The sequence below is a fragment of the Lycorma delicatula genome, chromosome 12 (genome assembly GCF_047948215.1).
Source record: "Lycorma delicatula isolate Av1 chromosome 12, ASM4794821v1, whole genome shotgun sequence".
In the NCBI taxonomy this organism is placed as follows: domain Eukaryota; kingdom Metazoa; phylum Arthropoda; class Insecta; order Hemiptera; family Fulgoridae; genus Lycorma; species Lycorma delicatula.
The window spans coordinates 30,638,665-30,652,551 of record NC_134466.1 but is presented as its reverse complement, the minus strand read 5'-3'; the positions used below and the strand labels follow the sequence as shown (position 1 = coordinate 30,652,551).

Sequence of the window (13,887 nt, the reverse complement as noted above, 5' to 3'; positions counted from 1 at the left end):
AAGTTTAGAGGGTCTAAAAGACAACCTTCAGTATAGCCCATCAGGGCTACAAACGAAGGCGGTGTGGCAGCTGGGATCATCACAAGGCATTTTGGCATCGAGCCTCAGTTAGCTTAGATATTCACTGTCAGGGTGAGAATGGATGTAGGCATTGACCTCCCTCCCAAAAGCAGACCAGAGCAGTGAAAGTACGTTTCATTAGAGGCTAAATCAATTTGTGAAACTGTTTCTTGATTAATCAAGTGGACTTGATAAACAAGTGTGATAAACAACATTGTTGTGATAAACAAGTGTTAATCGCACCAATGACCATGAACAATGTAATGAAATGAGAGGTTGTATAATAACACTGATGGAAATGAGGCAGAGGCAAAACTGATGACTGTTTAGAAATGTGTTTAGAGGGGTCTAAAAGATTACCTTCAATAAAGCCCATCAGGGCTAGGAACAGAGATGGTGAGCCACCATCTCTATCAGGATCAGTCCTGATCCCACACCAACAAATTTGTTTTTATTTGGTCCTCTCAAAAGGTGTTGTGTGACACCAAGTTTAGAAACAATGGTCATGTCAGAATGTGGTAGAAGAATGGCTCAGACACAGAGGTAGGTAAACAAGGAATAAGAAAGCTCACACAAACAAATAGAAGTGGTACACATGTTTTATGCATATAGAATTGTTCAGAACCAGAAATAGTACATCCAAATTACATACATCTCAAAAGTTGTGTTAAATGTATAAATTAGAATGGTATCTTCACAAACAATTTTTATTTTCCTCCTGTTTGTGAAAGTTCAGTAAATTTGATACCCTTGAGATATTATAAAATATATACAATGAACTGCTGATTGTATGAAAAAGTATCATCCATTTGTTTCATGTTTTTAAAATGAGTACGATCTCTATTACAACTGCTCTAACTTTGATCTACATGGGACCTTGATGTTAGATATAGATAAGGGTATTGGAAATAAAGAAATGTTTTAATTATTTTAGAAAATCATTAGATAAAAATTAAACTGATCTACAAAAGCATTCTATTCTAGCACCCTTGAATGCTTTAATAAAAAATTTGATTTTTTTTTTACAGTTTCATTTCATTCTTATACATTTGAAATAATTTTATACACCTTGAACATTTTTTAGTTTCATTGAATATTAATTCATTTGCCAATAATTATAATAGGTTAACAGGCGAGTCACACTTCCTCACCGGGTCAATTCATTTGAAGCGTCTCAAAAATAACATAAGCTAGTTTTGCCTGACAAATTAAAAAAAAATGAAATTTACCCATTTCGTTTCCTACATGTTTCAGGACTACTACTTTTTTTAAGCAGTCTACATGTGATGCCATTTTTGTTATAGTGCACACCTACCATTTTTGTGATTGTAAGGGTTATGGAAAAAATCATAACTAAAAAACTATTGGCCCTGGAAGGATGAAACAAAAAGCAATTCAATCATACTTTCTCAAGGTAAAAGTACCTTGGTCCAAAAAGAAAAATTTCACTTTTGGTAATTTTTATAAGCAGAGATGGCATTCACAGTTGTAGGTAGTTTTACCATAAATAATTAATGGTGATATACACTTATCGCTAAAAATTTATGAATTTTTGAAAACTAATTTTTTGTTTCATCCTTCTAGGACCAATAGTTTTTTAGTTATGATTTTTTCATAAACCATTACAATTACAAAAATAGGTGTGCACCTTAACAATATTGATCACCACATGTAAACTGCTTAAAAAAAAAATAGTTTTAAGGTTCTGAAACATGTAGGAACAAAGTGGATGTTTCAATTTGTTTTGAATTTGTCAAGCAACCATCCTTGAGTCATTTCTAATGGATTGATCCCATCTCAACAATTGTATTCTGCAGCAGTTGTGGAGCGCGTATGGCTAGTAACATCACCACATCCATTACATTATTACTATGCCATTAAGAAATTAAGTCTATATTATTACTACGCCATTTCTGATGGCGTAGTTAATAGACTTAATTTCTATTAAGTCTACAAACAAATACTTTCAGTAGATAATCACAAAAATTAAAATCAAATTTTTCAAAATTGAGAAATTTTTTGTCTCAATTTTTACAAGTTCAGATTACGATTTTAAATCAATCCATTTGTGCAGTTTCTTTCTCTGATCTTTAATTGTGAAGTTAAAATGGCATCAAACAGCCTCTCATTTTCAAAAGTCTAAAAACTGATTTAGAACTTATACACAGGCAAACCTAATATTATTATTACGGAGTTATACAATACAATGCAGGAAGTGGAGACTGCAACCACATGTGCTGTTAGCAGTATGTAATGATAATGCGAACAGCCTAAGATGGGTGAATTATGCAAACATTTTGAAATTGCCTTGAGAAATAATTCCTCACACTGTGTAACCAATCTGACAATAGGCATTTGGGAAAAGTTTTTAGATTTTAAAAAGAACATTTTTAGATTATTAGGGTTTCTGCTTTCACTAGTGTTAACTGACACTAGCAAAAAAATGAGAAATTTTATGAAAAAAATTTATCAAAAACAAAGTCAGACATTGGTTCTTCTTGCTGTGGTAAAATTTTTAAGAAAAATGCATTTACTAAACAAAATAATTTTCTACCAAAAATTTACCTAGATGAAACATGGGTAAACCAGAACCATTCCAGGAAATCTGGCAGAATTCAACAAGCAATAGTGGCCTGGGAGTTTGTTTGGGAAAGGTTAACTGACGGCAGAAAATTTTTTGATGGATAAGTCTGACATTGTAAAATTTTTAAGGAAAATGCGCGAATCAAAATAAATTTCTATCAATAATTCACCTAGATTAAACATTGGTAAACCAGAATCATTCCAGGAAATATCTAGCAATTCAACAAGCAAAATAGTGGGCTTGAAATTTTGTTTGGGAAAGAATACAGTTTAATTATATGCCATAAACTTTGTTTTAGAAAAGGCACGTGCTCTTGTTTTTCATGTTTTTCAGCTGAAACACATAGGGGAGGGCAGCCAAAAACAGTAATTAGATATCAAAAATGTTACTCTTAAGACGCCATAATCCATAATAAATGACTTGGAAAACTGTTTACTTTTGTATCTTAAATTATATTTATCAATTCTTCCCTATCTGTTTAGAATATTTTTACTTCATAAGTGTTTATTTACAATTTACTAGAATAACTATTGTAACTGGTATGATATTCTAAATTGGTTTTCTTTGTTCTGGAACATTATGGATGACCTAAAAATTTATATTGTAGTAAATCTACATGCTGTACAGAGACAGTTGTAAGCAATGCCAGGCCCACTAGGAAGCAAGGAAAAAGTGGTTTCCTGCTGCCTTTATTGCAGAGTTGAATATAAAGTTTGCTTAATAATAAATCTATTAAAATGTGATTTCAGCTTTAGAAAACAGCTTCACCCACGCTACAGGGTCTGGAGATAAGGGAGACACCATTATTCTCAGAGAAAATGAACATTTTTATACGTTTGATGACTAATTATGGATAGAAACCAAAATTCTGAACCTTTTGAACAAGAAAAAATTCAAGGATTTTTATTTAAGTACATCTTTGCTAAACGTTCCTTAAGGTAAAAATAACATTACACCTCAGAAAAACTCAAATTAAAATTTATTAAATAAATTTTAATGAATCTAAAATAAATACCTGACTTTTTTATTTTACCTGTAAATCTTGATTATATTCAGCATTCATCAGTTCAGGAGATAAAGCAGTCATAATGAAAGCATCTAATTCAGAACGTCTTAATACTTTCTTGTCAGGGAATGACATCATATATCTGTAACAGTTAAATAATAAAGTATTTATAAAGAAATCAGAGATTAAACACTGCTGCTTCTTAAAAAGAAAAAGGGCCAATAGAGGAAATCTAATGGCCCTTTCTTATATAAGAAAATGTTAGTGAATTCTACCAGGATTTCTATTTTCCATGTGTGATCCATAAATATGATTTTTATTACCTAAAATAAACAAAGCTACATATTACACATTAACTAAAACAATTCTTTTTGTCACTAAAAGATTCCTTACTGAATCACAAGCACGATAGAATATAGTGGGGTAATAACCTATCTGTAAACATATGACTTTTTGGGTACAGCATTAACTGCTGAGTATTAGTAATAAATCCCTCTTTTCAAAAGTTTTAAATTCAGCACTGCTACAATAGTAATTCTTGTATACTGACAGCTCAATCTTACTAATACTACTCACTATTAAATCATAACCAAAATATTTTAGTCAATTGGAAAGTTAAGACAAGCAAATAATTTTTAAAATTGGAATGTGTTAAAAGTTTGTGAACAGATTATTAACATGTTCCTAATCTGGGCGACATACACAGTATTAACTCTTAAATCATGAGAAAACCTACATATTATTCTTATTGTTTTATTACAATGCTTGGTCATGGATAAATTGAAATCTATAAGCACAATTTGCCCTAGAGTTTTAGGTGCAATGATGCAAATTTGAAATGTAATCAGACTTTTTTTTTTGTTTTAGCCTTTTGTAACTATCGTTCACATTATACTTCAGAGGATGATATGTGAGTGTAAATGAAATGTAGTCTTGTGGTCAAACACCCTCAGTTTGACCATTTCTGAGGTGTGGTTAATTGAAACCCAACCACCAAAGAACCCAGTATCCACGATCTAGTATTCAAATCCAGGTAAAAATAACTGACTTTACTAGGATTTGAACGCTGAAACTCTCGACTTCCAAATCAGCTGATTTGGGAAGATGCGTTCACCACTAGACCAACCCGGTAGGTGAAGTGTAATAGACCTAGTTCTGAAGAACTCTAACTCTTGTTTAGTATCAAATCACAATATAAAAGAATTTAAATTTAAGTTTAACTGGAACATAACAATACTTTCTATAGGTAAAATAAATAGAAATTGAATTATAATTCACAAGCATTTCATAAAGCCATCATTTCTTCTTTTTCCTGTTTAACCTTGTGCATCAGTGTAAATGAAGTGTAGTCTTGTACAGTCTCAGTTTGACCATTCCCAAGACATGTGGTGAAACAGGTACCCACGATCTAGTATTCAAATTTGTATAAAAGTACGCTGGAACTGACTATCAAATCAGCTGATTTGGGAAGATACATTCACCACTAGACCCAACCTGGTGGGTTCATAAAAAAACAATCCTAATTTGATTGTCAGTAAAAAATAAAATAAAATTGGTAGCAAACATACCGAAGCACAGTAGCCATAATGAGTATATGCTGTGGTACATAGTCATAGTTGACAATTAGTGGTGAATCTGATCGCATACAAGTAAGATATGCTCTCCTCCTCCTCCTCATGTCATCAACAGTAGTTCTAAATAAAAAACAAAGATAATCATTAAAATTATAATAAAATTACAATTGATAGTTTACTGTAGTGCACACTTGGTTTGATTGATGCATAGTGCATAAAATTATATTTCTAATGATAATAGTAACAACCTAAACATTGTTAAACATTTCAATTTTGAACCAATATAAAAATATTACAAAAAATATAATTTCTACTCCACAAAAAAAAATTATGTTTCACTACCTTGGTTAATGTCTTTAATTCTTTTGAAAATTTTGTTAGTTTAATTGTATGAATCAATTTCTATCACACAAGAATAATAAAAATTAGGCCAAATATTTCACTGGAGTGGATGAAGTAACTAAGGCTACTTATATCATCAGTAACCTTATTCCATCAAACTGTTTCCCAGATAATTTATAATCATAAGTGATATAACTATATCAAAAAATTCACAGCTCAGAAAATATTTCTACTGAAATGTCCACTAATTCTAATACTCCAAAAGATACAGCAAAAAGCTACCCCTTCAAAATAAATGAATCCAGGAGGGAATATATATTATACACATACTTGACTATCATTCATACAAAATTTAATTAAAATTTTCTACTATCTGTTTACATTATATTAAATTATCTTAATTTTATAAGTTCAAATACAATAGAGAAAAAGTATGCATCAAACTATATGTATTTAGGCAAATTTGAAATATTTATTTATTACTCACCCGAACCATAACCTTTGGACAGTTGGTACACCCCAACCTAGCGATTCTGCTCTTACAATCTCTGGTCGTTGGAATTGGTTACCTTTTGACCAAACCCATTCTTTAATTTTGACTTCTGGTGGTTTTGAATCTTGACCTAAAAATTACATTAACTATTACATACTGACAATCTTAAAATTGTTAATAAAACACATGGGGAAGAAATCAGTACAGAATTTAGTCAGCACACATCTAATCAGCCGAAAGATGGTGAATTGGATAAGAATTCATCATGAACTATAGTCAACTCCCAATTATTAGCATTGTGGATTAACAGCAATGCCTCACAAGTTTTAAAAGATTTTTTTTTAATTGTGTTTAAAAGAGTTTCAAATTTACAAAATGTACAGTTACTTGGCGTTTATGTGCTTTGATTTGTGTTCCCAGAAAAGAAAAAAGTTGGTGGTGCCCTGACTTCGGTTCTGTTGTGCTTACCTACTTTTTTCAAATTTTACACTAGGATTAATTGTATTAAAAAAAAAAAAATACTGTTTGTAAAAAACAAAAAATGATGTAAATATACAAAGTGTATGAAAAAGTAATGAGATTGGTTAACACTGCGAGCGATCTGGCAATTCTGTGTCTACCGGTCTGTGCTAGACTGGTTTATTCATCCCTTCCACATGCTCAGTACAAGTTTCAACTCCGTTCAGCCAACACATTATTTTTGACAGCGCCATCAGTGGAAGTTGTGTTTTTGTTATGCGTTATGAAAATGGAGCATCGGAATTTAGAGCAACATTGTGCAATCAAGTTTTGTGTTAAACTTGGGGAATCTGCGAGTGTGACCTTTGAAAAGTTGTAACAGGCCTATGGAGAACATTGCTTATTAAGGGCACAAGCTTTCCACTGGCACAAATCATTTTTGGAAGGCTGAGAACACGTTGTTGATCAACCTTGCTCAGGGAGACCTTCAACTTTAAAATCTGACGAAAACGATGAGTGTGTGAGGGTTTACCCTTATTGTTTAACAATAAGGATGATGAGTGAACAGTAAATTTAAACACTTTCACTGTACATCAAATTTTGACAAGACTATTTGGACATGCGAAAGGTTTGTGCAAAATTGGTGCTGAAAAACCTCACAACGTAACAGGACAATCGAAGAAACATAAGCGTTCTCTTCTTGAGAGGATTGACAATGACCAAGAATTCAATTACGGGAGATGAATCCTGGATAATTGAGTATGATCCTGAAACTATGCGGCAAAGTGAGGTGTGGCACACTTAGTCATCTCCTCAACCGAAAAAAAATGTCAAATGAGCAACTCAAAGATCAAAACCATGCCGATTTGCTTTTTTGGCAGGAGTATCGTGCATAAATAATTTTTTTCCCCCAGGACACTTAACTAAGTGTTTACAAGGTGTCCTTAAAAGGCTCAGGAAAAGTTATTCACGTGAGACCAGACAAATGGATGGCTTCATCATGATAATGCCTTATGTCACATGGCCATTTCCATCAGGGAATTTTTGACCTCAAAACGCATTCCTATGGTTCCTCAACCCCCTCACACTTTTCACCTGATTTGAATCCTTTTCCTTTTCCCGAAATTGAAACATGTCTTAAAAGGACGTCATTTTGGAACTCTGGAGAACATTCAACTGTGACTGACCAGTTGAAGCCTTCCAGTGCTGCTACCAGGAGTGGGAACAATGACTCCACCGATGTATTACTGCCCAAGGGAACTTTAAGGGTATACTGTTGTTACTATTCTCACACAACTCATATGTCAGTGAACTATGCTTGTAAAATTAATGAATAATAAAAACATTAAGGTAACTTTTCTTTCAATTATTCAAACTATATGTACTGAAAAACAAATCAATTATCAAAAATTTGTAATTAATTATAAATTGATTTTTTATCATTAGTGTGTGAAAAATTTTATCTTTTTAGACAGTATAAAATGTCAATGTGTAGAGATTACAACAATTTTGTATGTTTATTTACCTACTACTGTGCATTGTTGCTATTTTTTATTTTTATGAATTTGAAGGAAATAGATTGCAACAATTTTTTTATAAGTAATATAATATTTTTATCTTTAATAGCTCATTTCTTTCTCTTAGGTGATAACATAATAGGTTACATATATACACTTATAATTTAAACATTTTTTTTAAACACCCTGGTTTCCAGTCCAATCATGTTATTAAGGTTCAGGTCTGAAAGTGTTTTTAATCGCTTAAACAATATGTAAAACTACTGAATGTAATAATCTATGTACTGTATTTTCTTATTTACCATATACACCTTAATTAAATATTGTACTACAGTAAATATTAGGCCATTTTAACACATTAAATATTTTTGGATTAACAGATTTTACTATGATTTTAGATTAGCCGCACCTAAAAATACTTCTAATATGACATTTTTTTTAGAGCTAATGGGCTACTTAAGTATCACTTACATCAATTATCAATATTATTTAAAGATTTACAATGACCAAATTTTTAATCTGCTAACAATGATAATGCTAATGTGTGTACTACAGATTGTCTACATTCATGCAGCATGTGTATTACTTTTGGATTTTACCACAAATTTGAATATTAAATCTTAAGGCTAGTCTATACAATCAAATCAGCTTTTATAGCTATTTTAACGCAGTACAAAAATTTTGTTTACGGTCTGAATTTCACATCCAGTCTACAAACATACACTGGATTATTGGCAATAACATACCTTCATACACTGATGAATTAAGATTTAAGGAAAAGTGTAATTTTTAATAGTTTTCTGGAAAAATTTATATATACATTTGATTAATGAAGAACGCAACAACTTTCTTCTTTATTTTCACTACTTCATCTACATCGTGGAAGTTCATAAAACATAGGTAGAGAAAAGCTTTATTAGTACTGGCTAGTGAAAGATTTCACTCTGATTTGTCTTCAGTAAAATTAAGCCAACTGTAATTCCTTGAACTTAAATTAAGAGGTAAATTTAGTGATTTTAATGGAAAGGAGGTCCCAGAACTATTTCTTTTTTTTTTAATAATTTTCAAGAAATGTTGAGTTAAAAATAAAAAATTAGGGGTAAAAATAATTTTATGTTTGCTGTAAAATGTAAATTAACACTAAAAAAAAGTAACGAATGTCTGAATAAACTTAACAGAACATAAATACAGATTTAAGAATTAAGTCTTAAAAACAAAACATCAAAATCATGGCAGATTTTAACTATCGTTTAACTATCTTAAATATGTTCTTCAATGGTAACACATCTGGGCCGCACAAAGCAAGAAATCATTAAACAACTTTTAAATAGGTGAATTCCAGGCCACAGAAACTGCTTCAGTACTTCAGAGTTCATTTACCACTTTGATCATTCAAGTCTTCATTTACTATGAATGGCAACACGATACTAATGAGAAAGAAAAAAATTGGTATTGTACCAGTACATTTTTTACTGCACTGGTTTAACACAAGTTAAGGTACGGCAAAATATAAGTTATACAAAAAGGTACAATATTTACTTCCCAAGATTTAAATAAATTAAAATTTTTGTCTGTGGATTCTGACAATGTAGATATTATTTTGTTTACCGATGAAGCAACATTTAATCAAAAGTGGAATTTTTAATTAAGAAAAAAACAGTCATGTATGAGTCATGAAATCCACACAGCAGCATAGTAGAAGAAACTGGATACACATTTTATATCACACATTTTGTGTGATATAGGAAACAAATGTTGGGTCTATATTTTCTATGATAATGAGTGTATGAGGTGCCTCACTCAAAGTTTTTAATGGCTACAACATATTTGGCAGTATATTTGAATAGTAAATCTAAAAAAAAAACAAACCTGTTTTTTCTTTATTTTTGGTGGCCATGAAGGAATGATGGTGTAAATTGAATAATATAGCATACACCATTTGCCGGATTGGTCTGTAGAAATGATGTACATTAGGAACTTCTTTGTGTTGTTCCTCCTCCATCACAACTGGCAACTTTATTTCACCCTATTAAAAACAGGTAATTTAAATAAAACTTTAAATAAAGTAACTTTTTTTAAATAAAGTAGTCATTTCTTTACCCATGTCATAACTTGGATGTATTGTATTTGATGAAATCTTAATTTCTTCCTTTTATTTTTATCTGCAATATTTAATGCAGTCAAAGGAAAAGTTGTAAATGTAAACTGAAACATTCAGAAAACATTTAATTTAATGTTCAGTCACCAACCTATACCTGTTTTACCCAAACTGCAAAAAAACCATTCATTCATCATGCTCATTTGTCTAATTTATGCTTTTTTGCAAGAGCATTTATTTTATATGTTAAACTTAACTTTTGGACAATAAATGACCTTTTTTTAATGCATTGTCTTGGGCTTTTGCATATTTTAACTTTGGTTAATATTTCTGACTCAAAATTGTTAATGATTTCTATGTAGAAAATTTTTTTTATAAATGGTTTAACTATAAATTTATATTCACAGGACTAAAACATCAGACAAAACAAATTACACACTTCAGGTATATATCCCTGTTGGGTCAATCCACATGAAGTGTCCCAAAAAAGTATCAAGCTGGTTGCTTGACCAATTCAAAAAAACTGAAACTTTGTTTACTATTTTTTTAATTTTTATTTAAGCAGGTTACATGTGGCAGCCATTTTTGTTACGGTGCATACCTATCTTTGGGATTGTAATGGTTTATGGAAAAATCTTAGCCAAAAAAATATTTGCCCTGGAATGATGAAACAAAACAAATTTATTATTTATCTATCTCTCTTCTTTTTATGAGAAAATTACCAATTAAGTAATACCAATGAACTTTTACTTTTGGTAATTTTTTCTAGAGGCAGGGATGGCATACAGTGAATTATTCTTTATATGTAGATATATGTTAGTAGTTAATAAACAATTATGGTTTTACCCTAAACTTTTATTAATTTTTGAAAACTAATTTTAATTTAAAAATTCAAATTTTGGCTTCAAATAACTGCTGGGGCTGGTGATAATCTAAATTTACATAACTTACAATGTTTTTGTAGATATTTATGGCAAATAAATAAGTTATAACTTCTCAAAAATCAAGAAAAACCTGTTAATACCATTTTGACTCATTAAATAAGCACTCAAAGAGGGTTTCTTTTGTTTTTGTTGCACCTCAGATTTTTTTAATTAATTTTTTTTATTTAGTATGTTGTTGAAGTTTTCAAAGCAGTTTTTTTAAAATTATTAATGAAACAAATACCAGTAACCTAATTACACTTTTGATTCAAAAATGCCTGGAAAACTTACCCAAACTGGGATTTCAATGAGTAGCCTACATCTTTTTTTAAGAATTTTTATATTTCTGTAAACACTATTGATGTCAACTTTTCAGGACTCTGCACATCAGTAGTGCACTTTGCTTTGTTGAGGCTTTTGAAATGATGTACATGGTCCAGTTGTTTTATGACACTCATGAAACTTATTTTATAAACACTTCCAAACATAGGATGCAATTTGAGACACTGTAAACAAGCTAAATGATGCAACAAGCATAAATGAGAATGTTCCAGATGACTGGAAATGACTTCAAGCGCTTATCACATGAATAGGTCTATTTCAACTATAGTATGTATAAAAATATTAAAATAAATGCCAAGAAAACGCCTTGGAATACTTATTTAGTCAAAATGGTATCTCAACAGGATTTTCAAGATTTTTTGTTTAAAAAGTTTATAACTTTTTTATTAGTACAATACACAAGAAACTTCTTTACTAGCCATAAACATCTACAATAAAACTTGTGCAAATTTGAGATTTTTATCACCAGCCCATCAAGTTTTTGAATCCAAAATTTGGTTTAAAAAGAAACATTTTCAAAAATTCATAAAAATTACGGGTAAGTGTATTGCCATTAATATTATTTATGGTAAAACTACTAACATATAAAAATATAATTCAAACTAGATATGCCATATCCATGTCTTTGGAAATTACCAAAGTGAAATTTCACCTTTTTTCATGTTGAACTTTATTGGTGGTAATTTTCTTATAGAAAGAGATGGGTAAATAAACCACTGTACCAATCTTTTACCTTGAGAAAAATATGAATAAATTGCTTTTTGTTTCACCCTTCCACGACCAATAGTTATAACTTTTTCCATAAACCCTACAATCAAAAAGTGTACAAAAATGGCCACCACAGGCAAACTGCTTAAATAAAAATTTAAGAATTAGGAAAAGTGGGTTAAGTTTCAATTTTTTTTGAATTTGTCAAGCAACCACCCTTGGGTCACTTCAAAGGGATTGACCCTGTTATTAATAGCATCTTCCAGAGTTTTATTAAACTTGCTACAAATATACAGCTTAATTCCATCTTGCTGTGCTAAAAATAACTTTTTTCAGCCAGCAGTCTAAAGCCTAAGTATACATACATTTTAAAATATTACCTGTGTCAAAATCTGATATATACACGGTGACATCAATCCTTTACTATGTCTTTCAGATACAGTTCTCATAACTTCTGGAGGAACTGGAGGCAGTGGTTCAACAACTGGGCTGCTTACAGTTGTAACAGAAGAGACTTTCGTCTTTATGTCACTATCTGGTTTACCAGTCTGTATATTTGCAAACAAAGATTAATTCAAATAATATCTTAATAAATACTTTGACAAAATTGTAATTATAATAGAATTTCTACCTGTATTACTCTTAAAAAATTAAATCTATAACTTGTAATATCAAAAGATTATCTCGACCACAAGCTAGTAAAATATTAATATACAGAAAACTTTAAGTTATTTAATTTGAAAAGATGCAACAGGAGCGAATAAAACTATTAGAAAAAGGACCTTAATTTTAATCATGACCTTAATTTTTGCCTTTTCCACAACCTAGTAAAAAAAAAAACAAAAAACCTTAGGAGTAATGACAAAAATATTAAAAAAAACTGATAAGAGGGTGACAATGATAAATTCATTTATAAGCAGATAAAATATATTTAACACATTTGAAAACCATAATGTGCAAATGTAAATAGGAAATAAAAATTGACAGTCATCCAAACACTGGTCCAACAGCTTTGAAGCATCACTTAGAACAGCAATCTTTAGAATGAGAAGATTTATTAATACCAATTACAAAACTTATCTACAGAACATATTCAAGTATTGCCAGATGATATGAGATTCAATTATGTTAGATCTGAGGCATACTCCATACACTGCAAAAAACTTCAAACTTTAAAAAAATAAGTAATAAAATTTATAATATATTACCTGTTTTGTTTTCTTAGAATCAGGCATACCACGAGCAGGAGATGTAGCACCAGAAGAACTGCTTGAGCTACTACTGCTCAATAAATTATTTAATCGCCCGTTTATAGCAGTACTACCATTAACACTAGATGACAAGGGAGCGATATCGTTTTCATTATCATTTTCTTTACTGGCATGATCAATTATAATTTCAGGACCAGGTGTCATTCCAGCAGTAGCCTCTTTGTATTGTTTTAAACTGTTCATCTGCAATATAACCACACAGTAAATAAATTTAATGCATTAAAACAAATATATCAATATTTCACAATGCAAAATTAAACAATGTAACCACAGTTTTTCGGCACATCTATAAACATTATAAGTTTTAGATGCTTCCTAAGTGGTGAAATTAATTTTCCCTCAGTTACTATTACTGGCACTCATTTTTACTATAGAATAGTATAAGGAGCATGGCGTAAGGGATTTGAAAAATACTCAAATCCAATTATTTAAGATTATGCTTTTGTATATTGAATCAAAATTTCTTATCAATTATATATAATTTGGTGTCATTCCAGCACTAACCTCAGA

At 30.6% G+C, this 13,887-nt stretch overlaps 1 protein-coding gene across 2 annotated transcripts in view; it reads right to left on the bottom strand.

Annotated features, from left to right (window-relative positions):
• LOC142332718 (constitutive coactivator of PPAR-gamma-like protein 1 homolog) overlaps positions 1–13,887 on the bottom strand; it is a 61,913-nt gene that overhangs the window by 26,022 nt on the left and 22,004 nt on the right. For both annotated transcript variants that reach the window (XM_075379305.1, XM_075379306.1), the window contains exons 8-13: positions 13,315–13,560; positions 12,487–12,654; positions 9,905–10,061; positions 6,054–6,189; positions 5,219–5,344; positions 3,678–3,792 (exon numbers count right to left, since the gene is read on the bottom strand). In XM_075379305.1, coding sequence (XP_075235420.1) covers positions 3,678–3,792; positions 5,219–5,344; positions 6,054–6,189; positions 9,905–10,061; positions 12,487–12,654; positions 13,315–13,560 — 948 coding nt within the window. The remainder of the gene's footprint in view (positions 1–3,677; positions 3,793–5,218; positions 5,345–6,053; positions 6,190–9,904; positions 10,062–12,486; positions 12,655–13,314; positions 13,561–13,887) is intronic.